Source organism: Carcharodon carcharias, chromosome 32, assembly GCF_017639515.1.
Source record: "Carcharodon carcharias isolate sCarCar2 chromosome 32, sCarCar2.pri, whole genome shotgun sequence".
NCBI lineage: Eukaryota > Metazoa > Chordata > Chondrichthyes > Lamniformes > Lamnidae > Carcharodon > Carcharodon carcharias.
Genome location: NC_054498.1, coordinates 19,880,593 through 19,907,179, shown reverse-complemented (window position 1 = coordinate 19,907,179; position 26,587 = coordinate 19,880,593). Strand labels below are relative to the sequence as shown.

At 50.2% G+C, this 26,587-nt stretch overlaps 1 protein-coding gene across 1 annotated transcript in view; it reads right to left on the bottom strand.

Annotated features, from left to right (window-relative positions):
- Positions 1-16,786, bottom strand: part of LOC121272012 (SH2 domain-containing protein 7-like) — a 33,752-nt gene extending 16,966 nt beyond the window's left edge. Inside the window, exons 1-4 of the mRNA XM_041178370.1 lie at positions 16,687-16,786; positions 10,133-10,223; positions 9,933-10,051; positions 4,711-4,856 (exon numbers count right to left, since the gene is read on the bottom strand). Coding sequence (XP_041034304.1) covers positions 4,711-4,856; positions 9,933-10,051; positions 10,133-10,223; positions 16,687-16,786 — 456 coding nt within the window. The remainder of the gene's footprint in view (positions 1-4,710; positions 4,857-9,932; positions 10,052-10,132; positions 10,224-16,686) is intronic.
- Positions 16,787-26,587: the final 9,801 nt, after the last annotated feature.

The window sequence follows — 26,587 nt, the reverse complement described above, 5'->3', positions numbered from 1 at the left end:
GGAAATCTTTCTTCACCCAGAGGGTGGTAGGGACGTGGAGCTCACTGCCTGAAAGGGTGCAGGTAGAGATCAGGACCTTTTGAAGGAATCTGGATGTCCACTTGAAGAGCTGTGACTCACAGCGCTATGAACCGAGTGCAGGAGGTTGGGGATTAGGCTGGGTGACTCTTCATCAACCAGTTGAAATAGGATTGGGCTGAATGGCCTCCTTCTGTACATTTTCTGTGATTCTATGATTCCTGTCAGAGTGTTTCTGGTTTTAATCAAAGACGCTTAGAAGCTGAACTGTTCATCTTCATTGCTCATTAGGTTACAGAATGCCCTCGAGTCAAAGTGTCATTATCTTTGCAGTGATGTTCCTGAAAGAATGAGGATTGTGCACTGGGTGCAGCACTCCCCCAGTACTGACCCTCTGACAGTGCAGTATTTCCTTAGTCATGACCCTTCAACAGTGCAGCACTCCCTCAGTACTGACCCTTCAACAGTGCAGCACTCCCTCAGTACTGACCCTCCAACAGGGCAGCACTCCCTCAGTACTGACCCTCCAACAGGGCAGCACTCCCTCAGTACTGACCCTCCGACAGGGCAGCACTCCCTCAGTACTGACCCTCCGACAGGGCAGCACTCCCTCAGCACTGACCCTCTGACAGGGCAGCACTCCCTCAGCACTGACCCTCCGACAGGGCAGCACTCCCTCAGCACTGACCCTCCGACAGGGCAGCACTCCCTCAGCACGGACCCTCCGACAGGGCAGCACTCCCTCAGCATTGACCCTCTGACAGGGCAGCACTCCCTCAGCACTGACCCTCCGACAGGGCAGCACTCCCTCAGCACTGACCCTCCATGCAGTGCTCCATCAGTACTGACCCTCCATGCAGTGCTCCATCAATACTGACCCTCCAACATTTCAGTACTTCCTCAGGTTCACCCTTTCAGTGCAGCACTCACTCAGTACTGAACCTCTGACAGGGCAGCACTCACTCGGTACTGACCCTTCGACAGTGCAACATTTCCTCAGTACTCCACTAGAGTCTCAGCCTAGACTTCACCACAAATTTCTGGAGTGGCAATTGAACACACAACTTTCAGAGTCAGATTTGATTACTCAGAACAATAGCTGACACCTAGCTCTGGAGTCCAAAATAGATTTACAACCTTATTTCATGAAAAATTGTCTTGGTTCTTGATAAAAGGAACTTGTCTTACTACAGCATCGGTGTAGCTCGACAGCTGTGGTGATTATTCTGCATTCAGACTTTGCTGGACCTGACTGATACTTTGATACCTTGGCTCCTGTCCTCACATCCTAAACGTCAACAAGTGCTCTGCCTCCTACCCTAGTCTGAGGATGGGGGTTGCACCCACATCTTACCCCAGAACAAAAAAAAAAGGTTCCCTACAGAAGCTCTTCAAAGCCCCCAACATTCCCCAATGACTGTCAATGTATCGAGCTTGTTTTAACGTCTGCATGCCATTCCTTCATTGACATCAGTTCTTTCTGTGCATCCATACTGACAAACTGGGGGAGTTCTTGTCTCCTGTCACTAAATGTTACCTACTCAAGTGCAAAACTCTCCAAAAGTATGTCTAGCAAATGGTTTTAAATCAATTAGTTTGTAACAAACATGGCAGTACTCCTGTACCTCTCTCTTCCCTCCTCCTTTTAATGGGAAGGGGGCTGAGGACTTAACTTCCTACTCTTCCACACACACTTAGGCCATGTCTGACAGCAGCAGACTTGGACAGGTTGAGGCTGAAGGAGGATGAGTACCGTTCCAGTCAAACGCGGAGCTACAATAGTCAGAAGGTTGTGCGTTCAAGCCCTATCCCAGAAACCCGAGTACAAAATCCTGCAGGCTGACACTGCGGCACAGTACTGAGGGAGTACTGCACTGTCGGAGATGCCTTCTTTCAGGTGAGACATTAAACAGAGGCTTTGTCAGCCCTCTCAGGGTGGAAATAAAAGAGCCCATGGCACTATTTTGAAGAAGAGCAGGGGAGATTTACCTGATGTCCCAGTCAATGTTTCTCCTGCAACCAACATCACTAAAACTGACTACTTGGTCATTATCACGCTGTTGTTTGTGGGATCTTGCTGTGCACAAATTGGCCGCCACGTCTCCTACATTACAACAAGTTGCCCCCCAGAAGTAGTTCACTGGCTGTAAAGCATCTTAGGGATGCTCTGCTTTCATGAAAGAGGCTATAGAAATGAGAGTCCTTTCTAATTCTTCCTCCATTTTGAAGCTCGCGCTTATGTGGACTCTGGGCAAAGACAGGGTCAGCCTGAGCTGAAGCATTGTTTAAATAGCCTGCTCAGGCTCACAATGAAATAACTGTCACTTGAGGAAAAAGTGCCCAAGATCGACTGACAGGAAGGAAGAGATGATCCCAGCAGGAAGTGAATGGTCATGTGAAGAGAAACGAACAAAAATATGGCAAGAAAAGGGTTGACAATTTTAAAAGAAAGAACTATTTTCTCTGGTGGTGGGTTCAGCAAATCAGGACATAACCTCTGTTATATGTTGTTGTATTATCTGTAATTAAGTTAGGAAATAAATGTTGTGTGTAAGTATTCCAGGGGGGCACCTTACAGCTGCACTAGAGACTGATGTGAGGTATAACACAACCAGTTCAAAGCGGTCCTTCCATTGTACACGGCAACGTGGCAAGTTAAAAGATAAAGAGTTTTGATCTCCCCAAGATTAAAGTGTGAATTATTACCAACATCTCAGAACCAAAAAGCAACAAGAACACAAAGCAACCTTAAAATTAGACCCAAAATCAGATGAAGAGTCATACGGACTTGAAACGTTAACTGTGTTCCTCTCCGCAGATGCTGTCAGACTTGCTGAGTTCTCCCAGCAATTTTGATTTTTGTTTCAGATTTCCAGCATCCGCAGTATTTTGCTTTTATCTTAAAATTAGACCCATTCAGGAGTGATGTCAGGAAGCACTTCTTCACACTAAAGGGTAGTTGTGATGACTGTAAGTTAACTGATTTCTTACTGTTATGGGGATCATTTGACTGTATAGACCAGTCAGCCCTAAGCGTGGGGAATATTAGGGCCAGAGCTTTTTAGCCTTGGTCTTGGAGCAAGCACGTAGTCACCTCCGATGTCTGTTAATAAAGTTTACTGTTTCTTACAAGAAACCCGTCCTACACTCTCCAAGTTTATTACAGCAGTGGAAATCTGGAACTCTCTCCCCAGAAAAGCTGTTGAGGCTAGGGATCAATTGAAACTTTCAAAAACTGAGATGGATTGTTTTTAGTTAGGGGTGTTAAGGGTTAAAGGTGGGTAGATGGAATTAAGATACAGATCAGCCTTTATCCAATTGAACGGCTCAAGGGGCTGAGTGGTCTCTTCCTGTTTCTTTGTTTCTAAAATGTAGACAGAAAATAGCACCTAGTGTAAAACCAAAACTGAAGTTACTAAAATAACTGGAGCATAGTGCTGATGATTTAAATATCTACAAAAGCGGTTAACATACAGTGACCTTTACTGTTGCTTTTTCCACAAGCCTTTGTATTTTATCAGGTAAATGTCAGCCTGAATATTTGACTAAGCAGTTGCTCACCCACAATTGGAACTAAAGATCATAAATAATGAAGACAGAAAGGTAAGGATCGTCATGTAAAGTAATGACAAAGGTTAGAGTACCTGAACATGAGGTTGTTTTTTGTTCATGAGACACGGGTGTGACTGGCAAGGCCAGCAATTATTCCCCATCCCTAATTACCCTTGAACTGAGTGGCTTTACTAGGCCATTTCAGGGGGCAGTTAAGAGTCCACAGTGCCATGGGTCTGGAGTCACATGTAGGCCAGACCAGGTAAGGATGGCAGATTTCCTTCCCTAAAGAGCATTAGTGAGCCAGATGGGTTTTTATAATAATCAATGACAGTTTCATGGTCACCATTATTGAAACTAGCTTTCAATTCTAGATCTTGTTGTTTTTAATTCACTGAAATGATTAATGGAGTTTAAATTCCACCAGCTGCCACAGTGGGATTTGAACCCACACCCCAGGGTATTAGCCTGGGTCCCTGGTTCAATGACATTACCACTGCGCCACCATCCTGCCCAAAGTCAGATCTGCTGCTGATGTAGCTCCCCAGTTTGCACTCATCGAATCCCCCCCTGCCCCCAATTTAATAAAATATCCCAAGGTGCTTCCCAGAGGCACAATCAAAAGGAATGGTCACTCAAACAAAGAAGGCTAAGAGGAGATTTAATCAAAGCTTTTAAAATCAGCAAGAGTCTGGCTGGAGTGAGAAGGGAAAGGTCGCTTCCTTTGGTTAGGGAGTTAAGACAAGAGAGCCGGAAAAAGGGAGGAATATCCTTGCACAACAAGGGACTTGTTGGGAATGGTTACATGAGGGTCCACTGCATCTTTTGAGGGAAAAATCTACATTGTGAAGCAGGTAAAGATGCTAGGCAATGGGTAGAGAATGAAGCGCTGCAAATAACTTTGGGTTTTTCTAGTAAAGAGCCGGCACAGACACAACGGGCTGAATGGCCTCCTCCTGAGCTGCAAACCTCAATGGCTGCTTTATTACTGATTATCATTGCCAGCTTACTCCAGAAGGTTAAGCAGACGTGAAATCTTGAACTCTACAATGTCCATCTTTGCGCAGAGCTGCACAAAGCCTCCAGATTGTCTGCAAAGCTACACAGTTACAGAGCTATGTAATATTGTGATGTACTGACCTTGAACTGTGGTAACTTGAGATAAGGCCAGATCCCTTTAGACTTGGAGAAGTTATGAATCCTTTTGCCCTGAGACACCGAGTGATGGGGTAACATAAAGCTCAGAGGAGCAGATTGGAATAAAGGTCGACCGTATGACACATTGTCTGAGGGGGAAAGAGTGCACAATATTAGTGAGTATACAGAAGCTGCAGTCATCCATCCCATCCTATAGCCTCTCCCTGATGACGCACAGAATCTTCAATCAGACAGCAAATGAAGACTCGATCTCCGATTTTATTTCCGCAGAGCCCTCAGTCATTTTCATTTTGTCCCCGTCTCTGTTGTCCTTTGATACCAATTACTATATTTCCTGGACCAGCGTGGCCACCGTCAGACTGTGCACAGAACTCGGTACCCCGCTGACCAGCAGACTCGCAAACCCCAACAGACTCCAGTAGACAAAAGGACGTCGATCACGGGGTTTAGTTGGGGGTTTGCTGAAAACCTGGGATTTGCAACAAAATGAGACTAAATTTCACAAAGATAATCCAGCTACAGGATTAGATTTTAAACTCATTTTTCTTCCAAGTCCCCCGACTCAGATATTTTAATTTCTGTCTCTTGCCGCTAGCTTATTTTATCGATCTGTGCACTTTGAATGAAATTTGCAACCACACTTGAACTCCCAATGTCCCTTCTGGGCTATACTTCATGTGGGTGTCTCCTCACCAAAACCTTTTCCTTTTATGGGGTGCGGGTGTTGCTGCCAAGGCCAGTATTTGTTGCCTGTCCATAATTACCCCTTGCTAGGCCATTTCAGAGCCAGCCACATTGCTGTGGGTCTGGAGTCACATGTAGGCCAGACCAGGTAAGGATGGCTGATCTCCTTCCCTTTAGTGAAGCAGATGGATTTTAACCCATTATTATGGTCATCTTTTGATTCTGGTTTTATTAATTGAATTCCACCAGCTGCTGAGGTGGGATTTGAACCCATTTCACTGCCTCTAGAGGATAAATCCAGTGAGACTACCACTGCACCACCATCTCCCCCCAACATTGAGGTATAGGAACAGGAAGCAGCCATTCAGCCCCTTGAGCATTTTCCAGCAGTCAGTTGGATCATAGTTGATCTGTATGTTAACTCCACATAGCTGCCTTGGGGCGATAACCCTTGCACTTAACTAACAACAATATATCTATCCTAATTTGGACTAACCCCCCCATAAGAGAAAATAGTTTCTCTCTAAGAGGATTAAAGGTTTTGATGGGGTAGATTTTTTTAATTCATTCACAAGATGTGGGAATCGTTGGCTAGGCCAGCGTTTATTGCCCATCCCTAATTGCCCTTGAGAAGGTGGTGGTGAGCTGCCTTCTCGACCCACAGCAGTCCATGTAGTGTGGGCACACCCACAGTAAAAAATTCTCAATTGCATTACCCCCTCTTCCTTAACCTTCCACGTTTAAGAGAATATGAGCCTAGTCTGTGCAATCTGGCCTCATGGTTTAACCCTTTCAGTCCTGTGAGTATTCTGGAGAATACCTCCAAGGCCAGTGCAGCTCTCCTGAGGCGGAACAGGTGTTTTTGTATACTTGAGGTTCGATTTTTGGTCCTCTCAAACTATGGGACAATGCCCTAATCCATGGCGACAGTTAACAGGCAAAGCCAACATGAAAATCAGCATCTTTTTAGCAAAATGCATCAATTCCTTAACCCCTTCAATCTGTCAAGTGACTGCAGAAAAAGCAACTCCTGACAGCCGAACACTCGGAGATGGGGTGGAATTCTGCACCATCAAACCATTTGAAGTTTTGCACAGGAACTCAGTAGAATCCTTTCTCTTCTCCTCTCTAGCAAGCAAAGGGATTATAATCCTGCTGTAATAATCAACCATAAAGCTATAAACAAAATGAAGTATTGCGTCCAATTTAGGAAGGATGTGAAGGCATTAGAGACGGTGCAGAAAAGATTCATGAGGATGGTTCCAGGGATGAGAAACTTCAGTTACATGGATGGTTGGAGAAAATTGGACTGTTCTCCTTGGAGATGAGAAGATCAAGAGGCGATTTGATAGAAGCATTCAAAATCACGAGGGACCTGGACAGAGTAGATAGGGAGAAACTTCCCGTTGGTGGGACCATAGGCCACAGAGTTAAGGTGGCAAAAGAAACAAGGGTGACATGAGGAAAAATTGTTTTACGCAGCGAGCGGTTAGGATCTGGAATGCACTGGTTAGATTGTGGCGGAGGTAGGTTTAATCGATGCATTCAAAATGGAATTGGATCATTATCTGAAAAGGAGAAATGTGCAGGGCTACGCGGAGAAGCAGGGGAGTCGGACTAGGTGGGTTGCTCCTTCAGAGAACCAGCACAGACACGATGGGCCAAATGGCCTCCTTCTGTGCTGTAACCATTCTATGATTTAGGAACGTGAGGATGCCATTCAGCCCCTTGGGCATCTACTTTCATGACTGTTTCTCTTCTGCTCTGAAGAAGAGTCATACGGACTCGAAACGTTAACTCTGTTTCTATCTCCACTGATGCTACCAGACCTGATGAGTTTTTCCAGCATTTTCTGTTTTTGAATAAAGATAATCCTTTTGACTAGGACAAGCCTTTTTATTTTACTTCTGCCTCAATAAATTTCAAGGACAAAGGAGAATTAAGAAAGGTGATTTATTTAACCTTTTTCTGTGTCCGAAACAGTGTACGATGCCTCTGCATCATAGACCATTTTGCACTGATTATTCACAGTTTTGCACTGTGACCCCACACACTATTTAGACTGACTATACACTACACATAAAATCCAACCAGCAGACACAGAGAGAGAGAGATATGTAGAGAGAGACAGATGGAGATGGAGAAGGCGAGAGAGAGAAGAGCGAAAGAGATGAGAGGGGAGAAGGAAAGAGAGAAAGACAGAAAGAGTATACAGAGAGGGAGAGGGAGAAAGAGACAGTATACAGAGGGATGGAGAAGCTAGAGAGAAGGAGAGAAGAGGACAGAGAGAGAGACAGAGGATGAAGGAGACAAAGACAGGGAGAGACAGAAAGGGGGAGAAAGAAAGAGAGAAGGAGAGACGGAGACAGACAGTGAGAAAGAGACAGGCATAAAGAGAGAGAGGGGAGAGAGGGAGAGAGAGTGGGGTGAGAGAGAGAGAGAGAGGTGGAGAGAGAGAGAGAGGGGGGAGAGTGTGAGAAAGACAGACAGACAGAGAGAGGTGGGGGGAGAAAGAGAAGGGGGGAGAGAGTGGGAGAAGGGGTAGGGGGAGAGAGAGGGGGGGTGGGAGAGTGAGAGAGAGAGAGAGAGAGACAGCCTTCATGTCATCGGTTTATACAGGCTTAATCCAAAAGGCAAAAGAGTAATTGTTAAACCACTGCAGTATCTACTTCCTTTCCTCAGGAATTCAGTTCCGATTGAACCTTGAGTGAACAGACACTTCAGTCTAACTCACTCTGTCTGAGTGGACTGCGGCCAGACATGAACGCAGTGTCACTGGTGATTCAAGCGCACCAGTTCTCAGTGAGATAGATGCCTCTGGATACCCGGGTATGATACATGTCCAAGATTACCTGGATTAACTTAAGAATCAGGCAGAAGCACTCCCACCAGGTCATCCTGATGGAAGGAAGACATTCCCATGGGATACAATGTAAGAACATAAGAAATAAAAGCAAGAGTAAGCCTGCTTGATTGGCACCACACCCACAAACATCCACTCCCTCCATCACCGATGCACAGTAGCAGCAGTGTGTACCATCTACAAGATGCGCTGCAGGAACTCACCAAGGCTCCTTATACAACACCTTCCAAACCCACGACCTCTACCATCTAGAACGACAAGGGCAGCAAATAAATGGGAACACCATCACCTGGAAGTTCCCCTTAAGGTCACTCACCATCCTGACTTCGAAATATATCGGCCGTTCCTTCAATGTCGCTGGGTCAAAATCCTGGACCTCCCTCCCTAACAGCACTGTAGGTGTATCTACAACACATGGACTGCAGCGGTTCAAGGAGGCAGCTCACCACCGCCTTCTCAAGGCCAGTTAGGGAAGGGCAATAAATGCTGGCTTAGCCAGCGACGCCTACATACTGTGAAGTGATTTTTTAAAAAGCCTGCTCTGATCTTTGGTTAGATCATGGTTCAACTTCTACATGAACTCTACTTTCCCTGCTCCATCCCCATACCCCTTTGCTCCCTTAGTGTCCGAGACTCTCTCTTTCTCTGTGTGTGTGTGTTAGAGCACCGAGTGTTGAGACACTGAGGGACATGGCACAGCTTCTGCGCTATAATTGAACCAGATACCAACATCCCAAACTCAAGTCCATACAGAGAGTTTGCCAATGAAGGGGGGAGGGGGGTGGGAGGGAATATGTTCCAAGGCAGCCTCATCCCTCGAACACCCCGCCCCCCCCAGACCCACCTCTAGACTGGCACTACCAGGGTCCTAAGGAACCATTAAACGCCCACCCATCTTCTCAGTGGCAGAGGGGAGGTAGGGATGAGGGAGATGGGGGCCAATTACCTTCAAATAATCGGGGGTTTCTCCGTGAAAGGAAGTCAAAGCCGCGCAGAAAAGTATCCAAAAAGCTCCCTCCGGTCCCCGGGACGATCTGATTCTTTAATCCAGCCGGGAATGAGGTAAAGAGGTTATCTAGCAACACTCTGCAAACGTTTAAGCTCCTCTGCACACCCCACCTCACCAATGACTGAGCTATGAGTCACCTGGACGCCCAGGAGCTTTTCACCTCTGTTGGTGGAGGGGGTGGTCCCCGTTTCTCACAGCTGCATCGGAGGTTCAACAACTTTCCCCTTCTCCGCGGGGGCCCATCCGCCGCAGGAGGAGGCCATTCTGCCCCTTCGTGCGGTGCCGGCCCTCTGAGAGAGATAGAGAGAGAGCTATCTCTCTGGCCTTATTCTGCCCCCTGCTGTTTCTCCCTCAGCACCCCCCCCCCACCCTCCCCCCCCCCGCCCTTGCACGTTCCCCAGTTCCAAGTATTTATCCCTTTCAGACAGACAGATAGTGGCTGCTGCCTTCTCTATAAATCATTCTCACCCCCTATCACTCTCCCAACAGCCCCTACTACACACGTTCAGTTTTCAGTTATAAATCCACCTGAGGAAAAATAAGAAATCACCTTGACAAAGTTGGGGTGGGGGAGAGGAGGTAATAATTATCATGGCAGGCAGCAGAGAGGCGTTGGAACAGCAGTGATTAAACCAGGAGTTTACATACCTTGGCTGGACCAATGTTGCACTAGTTTGCAGTTGGCTTTCATTGATGCTGAAATATAGAAACCCTGTGCTAGCGCCCAGCTCGAGCCTGGAGAAACGACTGAGCCCTCCAGATGCTGGCTGGCATGTTTTATGTTACAAACTAGTCATCAACAGTCGTTCTTTCCACTGTCAGGGAACCGGCAAAGGTCTCAGTCGTACCCTGAGGTGCCCAGCCCACACTTGTTGATCGGCGCCCTGATTAAGAACTCACAGTTGCAGGAAAGAAGGGCTTTCTCCAGCTCGTGGTTTCCTACGCGTGGAAACGAGGAGGGTAACTTGACACAAACCGCCTGCAATGAATGGAGTAACTAGCGGCTGCGATATGATGTAAAAAGCAACAGCAAAAAAATAAATACCACACCGCGGGACCCTGGAAATGTGAAATCAAAACAGAAAATGCTGGAAATATGCAGCAGCTCCTCTGCAGCACCTGCTTAAGCTTTCAGGGCCCTCCTGTCCAAATGTCATTCACCTGAAACCTCAACGGTTTTCCTCCCCACAGACACAGCCTGACCAACTTGCGTTAACCTGCTTCACACGTGGGAATTATGTAGAATTACAGCAACTGAAATAGGCCATTCAGCCCCAACCGGCCTGTCCTGGTCATTGTTCATTCTCTCACGGGATGTGGGTGTCACTGGCTGGGCCAGCATTTATTGCCCGTCCCTAATTGCCCCTTGAGAAGGTGGCAGTGAGCTGCCTTCTTGAACCGCTCCAGTCCCTGCGGTGTAGGTACACCCACAGTGCTGTTAGGGAGGGAGTTCCAGGATTTTGACCCAGCGACAGTGAAGGAACGGCCGATATATTTCCAAGTTGGGATGGTGGGGGGGCTTGGAGGGGCACTTCCAGGTGGTGGTGTTCCCGTGTGTCTGCTGCCCTTGTCCTTCTAGGCGGTAGGGTTTGCAAGTTTGGAAGGTGCTGTCGAAGGAGCCTTGGCAAGTTTCTGCAGCGCATCTTGTAGATGGTACACACGCTGCTGCTGCTGTGCTTCAGAGATGGAGAGAGTGAACGTTTAAGCTTGCTGTGTGGAAATTGGCTGCTGTGTTTCCTATGTCATAACAATGGCCACCTTAAGACAGACCATCACCAACTTTGAAGCACTTTAGGATGTGCTGGTGATGTGAAAGGCTCCATAATAATTACAGAAAAATGTCACAAAATGGTTCAAGACATTAGAAATTTTTGTTATAGTTAACTCAAGATCTCAGCCAGGTGACTAATACATCAAAACAGAATACAGAGTCCACAATGGCAACTATGATATGGAAATTAATTCTCATTAAATTGTTAATATTTTCTGAAATATGGAACTGGATGAAAAGGAACTCCTGTGTGATACAAATGCTTTCATTATTTTTTCTAATTGAGCTTTTACTAGAATATGTAGGTGTTTGAATATTAATTGCTCTCTTGGGACTTCCAGTCTACGTCAGATGGAACAGGCGTTCTAATGTGGTTACGTTATTAATGAGTCAGTGTAAATGAGTTGTCGATGGTATTATGTCAGCCAATGATTGAAGTCTGAAATGAAAGGCCAATGGGTCCTCGGGTCAACAGAACACCCAAATAAACAAATCGAGCAAATCAACTGACCTGTATCAGTGCTCACATTTTTATTTTACCTTGTCACTAAAATATACTGTGGCTCTTTAGCTTTGTAGCCTGCTATAACACAGGTACCTAGCCCACAATGTAGAAAATTGCCCAGGTATGTCCTGTCCACAAAAAGCAGGACAATTCAAATCCAGCCAATTACCACTGCATCAGTCTACTCTTGATCATCAGTAGAGTGATGGAAAGTGCTGTCGACAGGGCTATCAAATGGCACTTACTCAGCCATTACTCAACCATTACTCAGTCATTACTCAGCTCACCGATGCTCAGCTTGGGTCCCGCCTGGCCTCATTACCACATTGGTCCAAACATGGACAAAAGACCTGAGCTCAAGACCCAGAAGGTAAAAACATTAAAAACTAGGAAATAAGAATGCTGGTCCAAACTGGTCTTGTATATCTTAAAATGGAACATCAGTAAAAACTGGGAAATCAGAGCACTGGACCAAACTGTTTCTTTCCTTCTGGGAAGGGGAGAGTGACTGCCCTTGACATTTGACCGAGTGTGACATCAAGGAGTCCTATAAAAATTGCATCATTGGGAATCGGGGGAAATCTCTCTGCTGGTTGGAGTCATACCTAGCACAATGGAAGATGGTTATGGTTGTCTTAGGTCAGTCATTTCAGCCCCGGGACATCACTGCAGGAGTTCCTCAGGGTAGTGTCCTCAGCCCAACCATCTTCAGCTGCTTCATCAATGATCTTCCTTCCATCATAAGGTCAGAAGTGGGGGTGTTCGCTGATGATTGCACAATGTTCAGCACCATTCGCAACTCCTCAGATACTGAAGCCGTCCATGTCCAAATGCAGAAAGACCTGGACAATATCCAGGCTTGGGCTGACAAGTGGCAAATAATATTCGCATCACACAAGTGCCAGGCAACAACCATTTCCAACAAGACACAATCTAAACATTTCCCCTTGACATGTGATGGCATTACCACCATTGAATCCCCGACCATCAACATCCTGGGGGTTACCATTGGCCAGAAACTGAACTAGACTAGCCAGATAAATACTGTAGCTACAAGAACGGGTCAGAGGCTAGGAATTCAGTGGCGTGTAACTCACCTCCTGACTCCCTAAAGCCTGCCCACCATCTACAAAGCACAAGTCAGGAGTGTGTTGGAATACACACCACTTGCCAGGATGAGTTCAGCTCCCACAACACTCAAGAAGCTCAACACCATCCAGGACAAAGCAGGTCACTTGATTGGCTTCCCATCCATCACCTTAAACATTCACTCCCTCCAGCACCGATGCACAGTAGAAGCAGTGTGTGCCATCTACAAGATGCAATGCAGGAATTCACCAAGGGTCCTTCAACAGTACATTCTAAACCAACGACCACTAGTATCTAGAAGGACAAGGGCAGCAGATAGATCGGAACACCACCATCTGCAATTTCCCTCCAAGCCACAAGCCATCCTGACTTGGAACTATATCGCCGTTCCTTCACTGTTGCTAGGACGAAATCCTGAAATTCCCTTCCCAACAGCACTGTGGGTGTACCTACACCACATGGACTGCAGCGGTTCAAGTAGGTAGCTCACCACCACCTTCTCAAGGGCAATTAGGGATGAGCAATGATTTCTGGTCTTGCCAATGACACTAACATCCCGTGAAAGAATTCTAAAAATGCAACTGAGATGAGGTGTGGCCTGTCATTTGGTGATTCCACTCCCACTTTGAGTCAGAAGGTCTTGGGGTCAAGACCCACTTCAGAGTCTTGAGCACAATTTGTCTTGGTACAGTACCGAGGGAATGCTACACTGCCAGAAGTACTGTGTTTCGAATGAGGCATTAAACCAAGGTTCCATCTGGCCGTTGAGATGGAGGTTAAAGATCCCACAGACAGTCACTATTTGAAGAGCTGGGTGTCCAATGCTAATATTTATCCCTCAACCAACATCACCAAAAACAGATTATCTGGCCATTATCACTTTGCTGTTTGTGGGAGGTTGCTGAGTACATATTGGCTGCTGCATTTCCTACATTACAACAGTGACCTCACTCCAAAAGTACTTCACCAGCTGTAAAGCACTTTGCGATGTCCTGAGGTTGTGTGAAGTGTGATAGAAGTGTAACGGCTTTGTATTTTCTATATTTCACTTGGGCCTGTGACCCTCTGCTGACCTCCAGCACAGACTGGGAGAGCTGCAGGGGGAGCCTGTCATTAATTAGTGTGTTAGTAAATTGCTTTCAGAAGTCTGGCTACATGCAAATATAATCGCATTAAACTCACTTATGGGATATGAGTTCAATAATGTTTTGCTTCCTGGGACAAGGGAGTCTTCCCATGAGGATCATTGAGTGGGATGGGTCTACATTCTCTGGAGTTTAGAAGTGATCGCACATGAAATGTATAAAACAAGTGGTTTCCTCTGGCCCAAGAGTCTAGAACACGCGGTCACAGTCTCAGGATAAGGGTCAACCATTTGGGACTGGGATGAGGAGGAATTTCTCCACTCATGGGGGTCGGGAATCTTTGAAATTCTCTACTCCAGGAGGTTCAGTCATTGAGCATATTTAAGACTGAGATCGGCAGATTTTTGCATACGCGAATCAAGGAATATTGGGATCAGGAGGAAAAGTGGAGGTGAGGCTACAATTGGATCAGCCATGATCTTCTTGAATGGAGGAGCGGGCTTGACAGGCTGCATTATCTACTCCTGCTCCTGTGCCTTACGTTGACATGTTTTATGCAGCCAGAGTATTTCAGGATCTCTGACCTATCTAAAGCAGAGTCTGGTGAACACAGGAAGTTAACGCTGCTCAAAATACCAGCAATCTCCACTCCATCAGTTGACTGTAAACCTCTTGAATCGCGCAAGTTTCCTGTTTACCATAGAGCTGTCGGCAAACGATCAAGTCTTGGCATGTTTTTCACTCATCATCAGTTTGTGGGGTGAGTGAAGGTATAGATTCCATGCTGGCTGTTACTCATGGGTCATTACGTATGGGGAAAGACTGCAGGCTCTGTGTGGGTGAGACTGAGATACTGTAGGTGATTCTACACAGACATTTTACCCCTTATCCGAGTGAACTGTGCATCACCCATTTGATCACCCATCAAAATTGAAATTGTAAAAATGATACACCAATAGTAACAACTTTCTTTCCATATAACGGCAACATAGAGGAATCAGTGAAATGGCACAAACACCACCTATTGCTGCACTTTGGACTGAGTCACCAATCGGTTAGCAAATCATTTCAATACTTTGGGCACAGTGTCACCTTTCTACTTTCTGACTGAGTTGCTGTACTATTCATTGATCCGTAGAAATGCACAGTGCAAGAGGAGGCCATTCAGCCCATCATGTCTACGTCAGCTCTCTGAGAGAGCTATCCCAATTAGCCCCGCTTCCCCTCCTCCTGCCCCCATAGCCCTGCAAATTTTCCCCTCTCAAATGCACATCAATTCTCTCTCAAAAGTGACGATCGAATCTGATGCCACCACCGGTTTCGGGTAGTGCGTTCCAGATCACAACAACTCGCTACCTAAAAGAAAACTCACTAACTTCATTCCCCTAACTTTTTTTTAGTGTCCCTCTGGTTACCGACCCTGTTTCTCGTATCTGCTCTTTCTGATCATTTTGATTCACATATGCAAATCTCTGCTCAAGTTTTGTCTGTTTAGCACATCACAACGCAGTTAAACTCCTATCTATCTTTCCTAGCATAATGCTGATTACGCTGATTGCAGTGTTTCCGCTAACCCACACTTTTCCACTATTTCTTCTCTGACTTGAAGGCGCTGCAGTTGCAGAGACGGCCACACGGTGGCACAAGAGGTCAGGCTCCCCTCTCGCTCTGAGAGGCACTTGCTGCTTCCTCCGCCTGACAGGCTGAGATCGATTTTCCGCGTTGGGAAAATTGCGCCCAAAGATGCGCTGGTTTTCAGAATTTTTTTTTTATATATGCCCACAAGTTTTCTGCAAAAACTCATTTACCTACCCCCAAACGCACAAGCTGCCAAGGGCAGGGCAGTAAAATGTAATTTTTTGAAAAGACATTTTTACTTGTTGGAAATATTTGCTGATATGTTTGAGGGCAGTTGCCTAGAGTTTGACAGGCTTATCACACAAGGTGAGCATTTTAATCAGTGTCTCGCCCAGTACCTGTGAGTAACCCAATTTTAAACAACTGAAAATGGTTTTAAGGAACAGTACAGAACTAGTTTACTCATCATATTGTGGCATCATCCCGGCGCAGAATGAGGCTATTTGGCCCATCCAGTCCATGCTAGCTTTCTGTGGAGTAATCCAGTCAGTCCCAGTCTCCCGCTCTATCCAGGTAAACCTGTGAGTTTTATTTCTGTCATGTGCTCGTCCAATTTTGAAATTATTCACTGTCTCCCTGCCACCACTTCCCTGGACTCGAGTTCCAGGTCATCACCTCTCGCTGTGTTAAAACGGTTCTTCCTCACATTCTCCCCCCCTGCATCTCTTGCCCCAAAATCTTAAACCTGTCGCCTCCCCAACTCCCCCCAACCCTTGTACAATCTACTAAAGGGAACAGCTTTTCCTTGTCTACTTTTTCTAAGCCTCTCATAATCTTGCACATCTCTATCAGATCTCCCTCTCACTCCAAGGAGAACAATCCCAGCTTCTCCAGCCTACCCTTGTAGTTAAAATCCCTCATCCCCGCAACCATTCTGGTAAATCTCCTCTGTGCCCTCTCAAAGACCCTCACATCCTTTCAAAAATTTTGCGGGGGGCGGGGGGTGGTAGTCCAGAACTGGTCCCAATACTCTACTTTCGGTTTAACCAGAACTTGATAAAGATTTGGCATTATGTCCCTGCTTCTCTACTCAGTACCTCTATTTATGAAGCCCAAAATCCCATATGCGTTGCTAACCACTCTCTCAATTTCTCAGCTATATATAAATATATACATTTTTATTTTTTTAGAGTCTGCAAACAGGCTCAATTAGTGGATACTCCCAATAGTGATTAATCTGACATGGGGGCCATGTGTTCGGTTTTGTACACAGAAGCAGCTTCTAGCGTGACATTTTAAACCAGTGAGAGGGAGATCGCAGGAACTCGAGTTCCGGTATTTTGTTGCTGGTTTGGCCGATTTCGAGTGAGTCACCGCGAGAAAAACCAGTCCCGTTAGCCAAGCCGAAACTCCAGGCCGTGCTCAAATCTCGGTCGACGGTGTACGAGAGCTGGTCCAGCTCATGAAACTCCATCACGCCCTGCCCTGGATATAACGCCGTCTCCGAGAGAGAGATTTTAATGCGGCCGCTGCAATCTGTTTTCCTTGTTGACATCTGGCTCATTGAGAAAGGACGAACAGGTTCATTAAAGCGCTCACAAGAAAATCAGGCAGTTTTATCTCTAACATAGATCACCGATAGCGAACTAAGTTGCCCATTTTCCTTTTAAAGGCCCGCCCGGCCTGGGAAGGGAACGGCTAAGTGCTGCCTCAGGGAGATCGGCTCCACGTGAAAAAATATTGAAAACAGGAAAAAAAAGAATTTTCCCTGATCTGTCCCCTCATGTGACGCTGTCAACATGAGTTGGGACACGTCCATCACTTTCAGTTTCACTTTCATTAAAAATTTATAAACATTCATGAAACCCCATCCCGACCATGGACAAGGTTTTCACGCTTTCTCTATTGCCCACCAGGTCTCCCAGCCTGCCCGCCAATCTTAAGGTTGGACGGGCAGGTCCACTAATTACATTAATGACTTTGTCAAAGGCCTCAATTGGCCATTGACAGGTCGGCAGGCTCACAGCTGATTCGTGTGAACCCCCGCCGACCTGAACATTGAAATGGGGCGGGGTGACGTCGGGAGTTCCGCCCGACAACATCCCGCGTCATTTTACGTGTCGGTGAATGGACCCCGCCCCCTCCGCTCACCAACCGAGAAATCCTGGCCTTAGAATCAGCCGCAGACATGACACATTGCAATTGTTCTAATGCCCCATTTATATTTTAACAGATACCCTGCTGAGGTGTTGGGGGGGGAGTGCAGGGGTGGTGGGGTTGACACGTTTCCTGTTAATGAGCCTCCCTCCCCTCCCAATCCCAGCTAAACTGCCCACCATTCACCCCATCAAGATCATTGGGGTGACAGTGGAGCGCCATTTATCCCTGGATCACAGCTTGGTCCCACCCCATGCACCACCCCACTCCCTACTTCTCTAATGCTTTCTCCTCCTTTGAGCATCTCATCTTGTTTCCCCTCCCCCACCCCCACCTCTCTTCAAAATCCTCGTTCCCTACAGCCCTCCCAGAGTGTTCACACTGAGATATCTTCACTGCTTTCCTCCCCTCAGCCCCTGCACCATATAGCTTCCCATCCTCAGTGATTTCAACCTCCAGCTCAAACTCATTGGCCTGAATTTTCCAGCCCCCTCCCCCACCAACCAAGTGGCAGGTCACCCCCCCCCCCCCACCGTAGCAGATCTGGTGAGCCATTGGAAACTCCATTCACATCCACAGGGCCAGAAGATCCCGCTGGCGTGAGGGGCTAGAAAATTCCGGCCATCGTGTTCTCTCTCCTCTGAGTTCACTGCCCTCTTATCCGGCCTAAATCCGCCCCCACCCCCCCCCACCACAACCCCTCTGTGTGAATCCCCCAACCCAGGTTCATGGCCACCCTCTTGACCTTGCCATCTCACATGGTCTTGCCAATCCCATTGTGTCAATCCCAGATAAGGCTATCCCTGATCACTTCCTTGTATCTCTCTCCACTCATAGTCCCCCTTCACCACACACCTGACTCCTCAAAGCCTGCCCACCATCTACAGGGCACAAGTCAGGAGTGTGACGGAATACTCCCCACTTGCCTGGGTGAGTGCAATCCCAACAACACTCAAGGCGCTCGACACCATCATGCATTGGTCAATTTTGGAGGTCCTTCCTCCTGCCCTGTCTGAAGTGAGCTGATTCAGAACAGAATCACACAGTGCCGAAGAGGCCCTTCGTCCCATCGAGTCTGCACCGACATGTGAGAAACACCTGACCTACCTACCTAATCCCACTTACCAGCACTTGGCCCATAGCCTTGAATGTTATGATGTGCCAAATGCTCATCCAGGTACTTTTTCAAGGATGTGAGGCTTCCACCACCCTCCCAGGCAAAGCATTCCAGACTGTCACCACCCTCTGGGTAAAAAAGTTTTTCCTCACATCCCCCCTAAACCTCCTGCCCCTCACCTTGAACTTGTGTCCCCTTGTGACTGACCCTTCAACTGAGGGGAACAGCTGCTCCCTGTCCACCCTGTCCATGCCCATCAATCTTGTACACCTCGATCAGGTCACCTCTCAGTCTTCCCTGCTCCAAACAGGCCTTGGGCCTTGAGTAAAGACAGTTCCATTTGCAGCAACCAAACAGTGTCAGGAGGTTACTCAGACCTCTCGAAGATACGCTGATTATCAGAGCTGGAAACTAAGTCTACACCCGAAAGCACAGCCTCATCGTCTGCAGACTGCTTCACAGGCACAGAGGAAGCACTTCTGCTAAAATGATACCAATTAGACCAAGTTTACCAGCCTCTGAGAGCTTTAATGCAGTGAAAAGCTGTCAAGACTATTTTCTGGGTTAGTATCTAGATGTCAAACTTATACCAGTTCGAACATCACCGAACAGCCTACGTGATTATTATGGACGTGTTATGGGATCTGCCGGGTATTTCCACAGAAAATGTTAGAAAATGAGTTACATTTAAATCGGTGTCAAATTGGCAGAAAGTAGTTTAAAAAAAAAATGGCCAGGCACTGAAGTTGTTTTTCTAAAGATTGTAAAACTCTTAAGCCTCCTGGGTTTAATAACTAACCCGAATGCATCATGTGTGAGGGATTCTTTAGCCTGTCTCATACGGACCCCGTTTCATTTTCATGTTTGTGGTTGGGGTGGGGGCGATGTGGAGATGCATCATTTTGCTTTGGGTGGCCCTCAGGCTTAAGGTTTATGCCTCCAGGGGGATTGGTTCGCCCCGAGTTGGCTGATCTCGATCAAGTTGACGGTAAGAGTGCTTCAGCTGGCTTCAATCCTCCTGACTTAGAGAAAGGAAACGAGCCAGCCAAGCTGTTTGGACATGTCCATGGGTGGGCGCCACTCGAAGGGAGTTCCCCAGCTAACCCCGGCTGTGAGAACCTTCTGAGACTCTCCGTCAAGGCTAACACATCAGTAACGGGCACTTAGCTGGAAAGTTGATCTGTGGAATTAAAGGCCAGTGGGGGTTGAAGTGAGGGTTGAAAAATAAAGATACATAAATAATATTAATGTCTCCTAAAAATATCACTGCGCAACATCATTTAGACGAAGCGATGGTTGGTCTTCGTTCTGGGTCTCTTGTCTCCCGGTGATGATCTTAGTCCTTTCCTTTATTATCAGGAAACATCTGAAGGGCTACGTTTGCTGATGCTGCAATTACAGAGAGTGCACCCACTACACACATGCAGCATCCATGCCTGTGAGGGCCCACAGGCAGCTGCCCCCATCAAAGGTGGCACAGACTAAACAGAGACAACAACACCACAACACTCTTCTTGCTCCCTCCAGGCCCCACTTCTCTCTCTTCGTCGCTCCCTACCGCACCCCCCCCCCTCCGGACACTCTGCCGCTCCCTTCACCGCGTTCGCCGATGCTTCTTCCCATCTCCTTCCACTTCCTGGAAGCTGGATGCAGAAGGAGTGGTGGAACCAGGTGGTAGGCAGTGGACTGTGGGCAGCAGGAGGGGTGGCAAGTGGGTAAGGGGTGGTGGGCAGCAGGAGGGAATGGGCACTGGACGGTGGGCAACAGGAGGGAATGGGCAGTGGACTGCGGGCAACAGGATGGAGCGGCAAGTGGACTGTGGGCAATGGGCAGTGGGAAGCAGGAGGAAGCAGGAAGTGGACAGTGGGCAGTGGACTGTGGGCAGCAGGAGAGAATGGGCAGTGGACAGCGGGCAGTGGACAGGAGGGAGGGGGAAGTGGACAGCAGGCAGTAGGTGGTGGGCAGCAGGAAGGAGAAGGACATGGGCAGCGGGCAGTGGACTGTGGGCAGCAGGAGGGAGCAGAAAATGGACAGTCGGTAGTGGGCGGTGGGCAACAGGAGGGAACGGGCAGTGGACTCTGAGCAGCAGGATGGAGCAGCAAGTGGACTGTGGACAGTGGGCAGCAGGAGGGAGCAGGAAGTGGAGAGCAGGCAGTGGACTGTGGACAGCAGAAGGGAGAAGGACATGGACAGCGGGCAGGGGACAGTGGGCAGTAGGAGGGAACGGGCAGTGGACAGCGGCAGCTGGATTTCCAGTGTATGTGGCTAACTCAGTGTCACTAGGAAATGTCAAGCTGTTTACCAAGTATATTAATGGCAGAAGAAATCATTCTAAAGAAACAAAGTCAGCCTTTTAAATCATTTCACAAAAGTATCTGATTTCATACACCACTTTGAAAGAAAATCTGTGGAAAGAATTAATTAATATCACAGCGTTAGTAACACACGAACACGTAATCAAATGAACCTATCCAATGATTTTAAAGAAAATTAACCACAGGGAATAATGAGAAAGCTGATCCTAAATAAACAATCCGTTTGCTGGATTTTCAAGTGTTTTTTCTGTTGGGAACGAATATGTTTCCAGTGGTCACTCTCGAGCTCCCTGAGGGCATTACTTAGTTCATACTTTCCTTCCAGTTTCTGATTCATGCTGAAAACCAAGCCGGGTTTAAATAGAAATCTTTCTTCCTTGAATATCTATTTTTTATTTATTAGTATTTATTTGTGTGTGGACATTGCCCCCCTCCCCCCGCCCCGCTGTCCCTTCCCTCTGACGTGTGATGTTAACAGAGCAATGTACACAAGACAGAACTTTCACTGGACCCATTATTTCATTAACAGCAACACAATTCGAAGCTGAACAATGAAACGCCAGAAGCTGCAACGAGTCTCCATTTCTGCTGAGCTAACCCTGGAAGAGAGTCGAAGAGGTGGTTGCCAGAGCTTTGATTGTGAAATCCATGTGAGAAAGCAGCCCCCCCACAGCTCCACCGTCATCCTGACAACTTCCCTCTAGAGCACCAAGCAGCTCCCGGCTTTTCCAGTTCCCTGTCAGTGGGCAAGATGAATGAGGTTAAATCCCTGCATGGAGCTACAATTTAAGGAAAAGGCTGAAGCTGCTTTCTTTGTGAGTTAATCTTGTTAAAACTGACTCCCTCATGAGGGATTCCAAGTCTCCACTTTTGAAGATATAGCCTCTGAATTGCCTCAAAAACCACTCCGACTCGGACTGCTCGCCTCCCAGGGTTTCAACCTCATCTTCCCGAGACCCCCTTCCCTCAGATTCCCGAGTCCGCACTCCAGCACCTACTCACAGGCGCAACCTCAGCTCCATCGAGCGAGAACACTGCTGCTCCAAAGAGTTACCATTAGCCCAACAGCCATCAGCATGGAATCAACAACCTTCCACTGCCTTTCCAGTTCCTTCGTCCGAGCCCTCACTATTTGGAGCCTGTCAACCGCAGCACTTTTACTGGTTGGAGCCTCTTTCTATGCCCCTCTGCCCAGTGGTTTCTCTTCCCCATGGTTCCTGCAAGAGGTCTCCTCCTCTCAATAGCTCTTTCCCTGGTGGTGTCTCTCCCTGAGTCCTCTCGCTCTGGGACATCTCCCCATCTCTGGCTTCCCTCCTCTCAGGGACTTCAAGGCTGGGTTTCTCTGAACTCCAGTCTCCCGGCCTGCACCAAGCTATAAATGGCTCCCAGGCTTCTTCTAGGCCTGAACTCTCTTAGCAACACGGGGCCAGCAAATGGCTCCCAGGGCTCCTCCTGACCCCTAACCCTCTCCACCACCACCTGTCACCTTCTCGTCTCTTCAGGACTTCTCCTGAGCCCTGTCTGCCTGGAGGCTGCTAACCCAGGGCACCTCCTGCTGCCTGCATGGAGCCTTTTAACCCTGTTTCTGAATACACCCAGTCCCCCTGGGCTTTCTTGAGCCCCAGCTCTCAGCTGCACTGAGCTATCAATGACCCCCCCCCCCAAGGCTTCTTCTAAGCCCGAACTCTCTTAGCAATACGGAACCAGCAAATGGCTCCCAGGGCCTCAGTGAGACCCCAACCCATCTCCTCAGAACTAACAGCAGCACTTTGGCTGCACAGAGCTTCTTCCTCTGCTCCTGACTCTCTGACTGACCAAAAGCGACTGAACTGCTCTTCACTGACCCTTGATAGGTGACCTATCAAAACACTCCAAGAGGGTCCCACCCATGTTACTAGGCAGGCTCAAACATATCAAGTATCGGAACATCCTAAGCCCTGAAGGTTACAATCTCCACCAGGTGCTGTCTTACAAAGCACACAGGTTCAAAAAAAAATTTCATCACAAAAAAAGAATCAGCAAATATCGGACAGTAGAAACTCCTACATGTGTACCCAGACAAAATTTTTTTTTTTTAAACTCCAACAAAAATTGGACTTGCTATCTGAATGACTGCTGCCAAATGTATATATATGCAGACACCAGACCCAGCGTTGGCACCAAGGCTCTGCATTCTTGGGTTAAATGAAATTTTAACTCCAGCACGCCACGAAATGGCCCATTGGTCTCCTGGAGGTTGCTACTCCAGCTTTATCTGTGAAAATCTGATATAAAACCAGAAGTGAAGGCCGCGATTGATCTCATTTGATACAATGTTACCCCCACCTAGCTCGACAATTCTGCCCCAACCCGTCACTCCCCCCAACCCAACACCTCACTCCACCCCACCCCACCCCCACCATCAATCACCCCACCCCAACCCCTCACTCCAACCCACCCCAACCCCATCCCGCCCCAACCCCTCACTCCACCCCACCCCCAACCCCATCCCCATCCCACCCCAACCCCTCACTCCACCCCACCCCCAACCCCATCCCACCCCAACCCCTCACTCCACCCCAACCCCATCCCACCCCAACCCCTCACTCCACCCCACCCCCAATCCCCCCCAACCCCTCACTCCCTCCCAACCCAACCCCTCACTCCACCCCACCCCCATCCCACCCCAACCCCTCACCCCACCTCACCCCCAATCCTCCCCAACCCCTCACTCCACCCCACCCCCATCCCCATCCCCATCCCACCCCAACCCCTCACTCCACCCCACCCCCAACCCCATCCCCATCCCCATCCCCATCCCACCCCACCCCAACCCCTCACTCCACCCCACCCCCAACCCCATCCCCATCCCGCCCCAACCCCTCACTCCCCCCCAACCCCCATCCCCATCCCCAACCCACCCCAACCCCTCACTCCACCTCACCCCCAACCCCATCCCCATCCCGCCCCAACCCCTCACTCCCCCCCAACCCCCATCCCCATCCCCATCCCACCCCAACCCCTCACTCCACCTCACCCCCAACCCCATCCCCATCCCGCCCCAACCCCTCACTCCCCCCCAACCCCCATCCCCATCCCGCCCCAACCCCTCACTCCCCCCCAACCCCCAACCCCATCCCGCCCCAACCCCTCACTCCAACCCACCCCACCCCCATCCCGCCCCAACCCCTCACTCCACCCCACCCCCAACCCCATCCCCATCCCCATCCCCATCCCCATCCCACCCCACCCCAACCCCTCACTCCCCCCCAACCCCCATCCCCATCCCCATCCCACCCCAACCCCTCACTCCACCTCACCCCCAACCCCATCCCCATCCCGCCCCAACCCCTCACTCCCCCCCAACCCCCATCCCCATCCCACCCCAACCCCTCACTCCCCCCCAACCCCCAACCCCATCCTGCCCCAACCCCTCACTCCACCCCACCCCCAACCCCATCCCCATCCCGCCCCAACCCCTCACTCCACCTCACCCCCAACCCCATCCCCATCCCGCCCCAACCCCTCACTCCCCCCCAACCCCCAACCCCATCCCCATCCCGCCCCAACCCCTCACTCCCCCCCAACCCCCAAACCCATCCCGCCCCAACCCCTCACTCCCCCCCAACCCCCAACCCCATCCCCATCCCGCCCCAACCCCTCACTCCAACCCACCCCACCCCCATCCCGCCCCAACCCCTCACTCCAACCCACCCCACCCCCATCCCGCCCCAACACCTCACTCCACCCCACCCCCAACCCCATCCCCATCCCGCCCCAACCCCTCACTCCCCCCCAACCCCCATCCCCATCCCCAACCCACCCCAACCCCTCACTCCACCTCACCCCCAACCCCATCCCCATCCCCATCCCCATCCCCATCCCACCCCACCCCAACCCCTCACTCCACCCCACCCCCAACCCCATCCCCATCCCGCCCCAACCCCTCACTCCCCCCCAACCCCCATCCCCATCCCCATCCCACCCCAACCCCTCACTCCACCTCACCCCCAACCCCATCCCCATCCCGCCCCAACCCCTCACTCCCCCCCAACCCCCATCCCCATCCCGCCCCAACCCCTCACTCCAACCCACCCCACCCCCATCCCGCCCCAACCCCTCACTCCACCCCACCCCCAACCCCATCCCCATCCCGCCCCAACCCCTCACTCCCCCCCAACCCCCAACCCCATCCCGCCCCAACCCCTCACTCCCCCCCAACCCCCAACCCCATCCCCATCCCGCCCCAACCCCTCACTCCAACCCACCCCACCCCCATCCCGCCCCAACCCCTCACTCCAACCCACCCCCAACCCCATCCCCATCCCGCCCCAACCCCTCACTCCCCCCCAACCCCCAACCCCATCCTGCCCCAACACCTCACTTCACCCCACCCCCAACCCCATCCCCATCCCGCCCCAACCCCTCACTCCACCCCACCCCCAACCCCATCCCCATCCCGCCCCAACCCCTCACTCCCCCCCAACCCCCAACCCCATCCCCATCCCGCCCCAACCCCTCACTCCCCCCCAACCCCCAACCCCATCCCCATCCCGCCCCAACCCCTCACTCCAACCCACCCCACCCCCATCCCGCCCCAACCCCTCACTCCAACCCACCCCACCCCCATCCCGCCCCAACCCCTCACTCCACCCCACCCCCAACCCCATCCCCATCCCGCCCCAACCCCTCACTCCACCCCACCCCCAACCCCATCCCCATCCCGCCCCAACCCCTCACTCCCCCCCAACCCCCAACCCCATCCCCATCCCGCCCCAACCCCTCACTCCCCCCCAACCCCCAACCCCATCCCCATCCCGCCCCAACCCCTCACTCCCCCCCAACCCCCAACCCCATCCCGCCCCAACCCTTCACTCCCCCCCAACCCCCAACCCCATCCCGCCCCAACCCCTCACTCCAACCCACCCCACCCCCATCCCGCCCCAACCCCTCACTCCACCCCACCCCCAATCCCCCCCAACCCCTCACTCCACCCCATCACCAAACCCATCCTGCCCCAACCCCTCACTCCCCCCCAACCCCCAACCCCATCCCGCCCCAACACCTCACTTCACCCCACCCCCAACCCCATCCCCATCCCGCCCCAACCCCTCACTCCCCCCCAACCCCCAACCCCATCCCACCCCAACCCCTCACTCCACCCCACCACCAAACCCATCCTGCCCCAACCCGTCACTCCCCCCAACCCAACACCTCACTCCACCCCACCCCCATCCCACCCCAAACCCTCACTCCACCCCACCCCCAAACCCATCCCCTTACCTCACACTCATCCCACCCCGCCCCCCTGTCCCCCCTATGCCCCCATCCCTCCATTCCCCCACCCCATCCCACCCCCCTCATCCCCCTTTCCCAGTCTACCCTTGGGAGGCCACCTCCTTTTAGCCAGCAACAGGGAATCGGGAAATTCTGGCCCCGCCTCTGACAGGTTTGCTAAATTCAGCCCAATCTCTCCGGAATCCCCTGACATATCAACACCCAACCCCCTACACCCCCCATCCCCCCATCCCCCCAACCCCCATCCCCCATCCCCCCCCCCTCACCACCCCACCTCATTAAACAACATCAGCACAAGATGGATGCAGGTAGCAGCATTTAAAGAGCTGAGGCACAGAGGATGAGGGTGGGAGAGCTCCTGAAAGTTGGAACGAGGAGGAGTGAGGGAGGGGGAAGAGGCAGGAGGTTA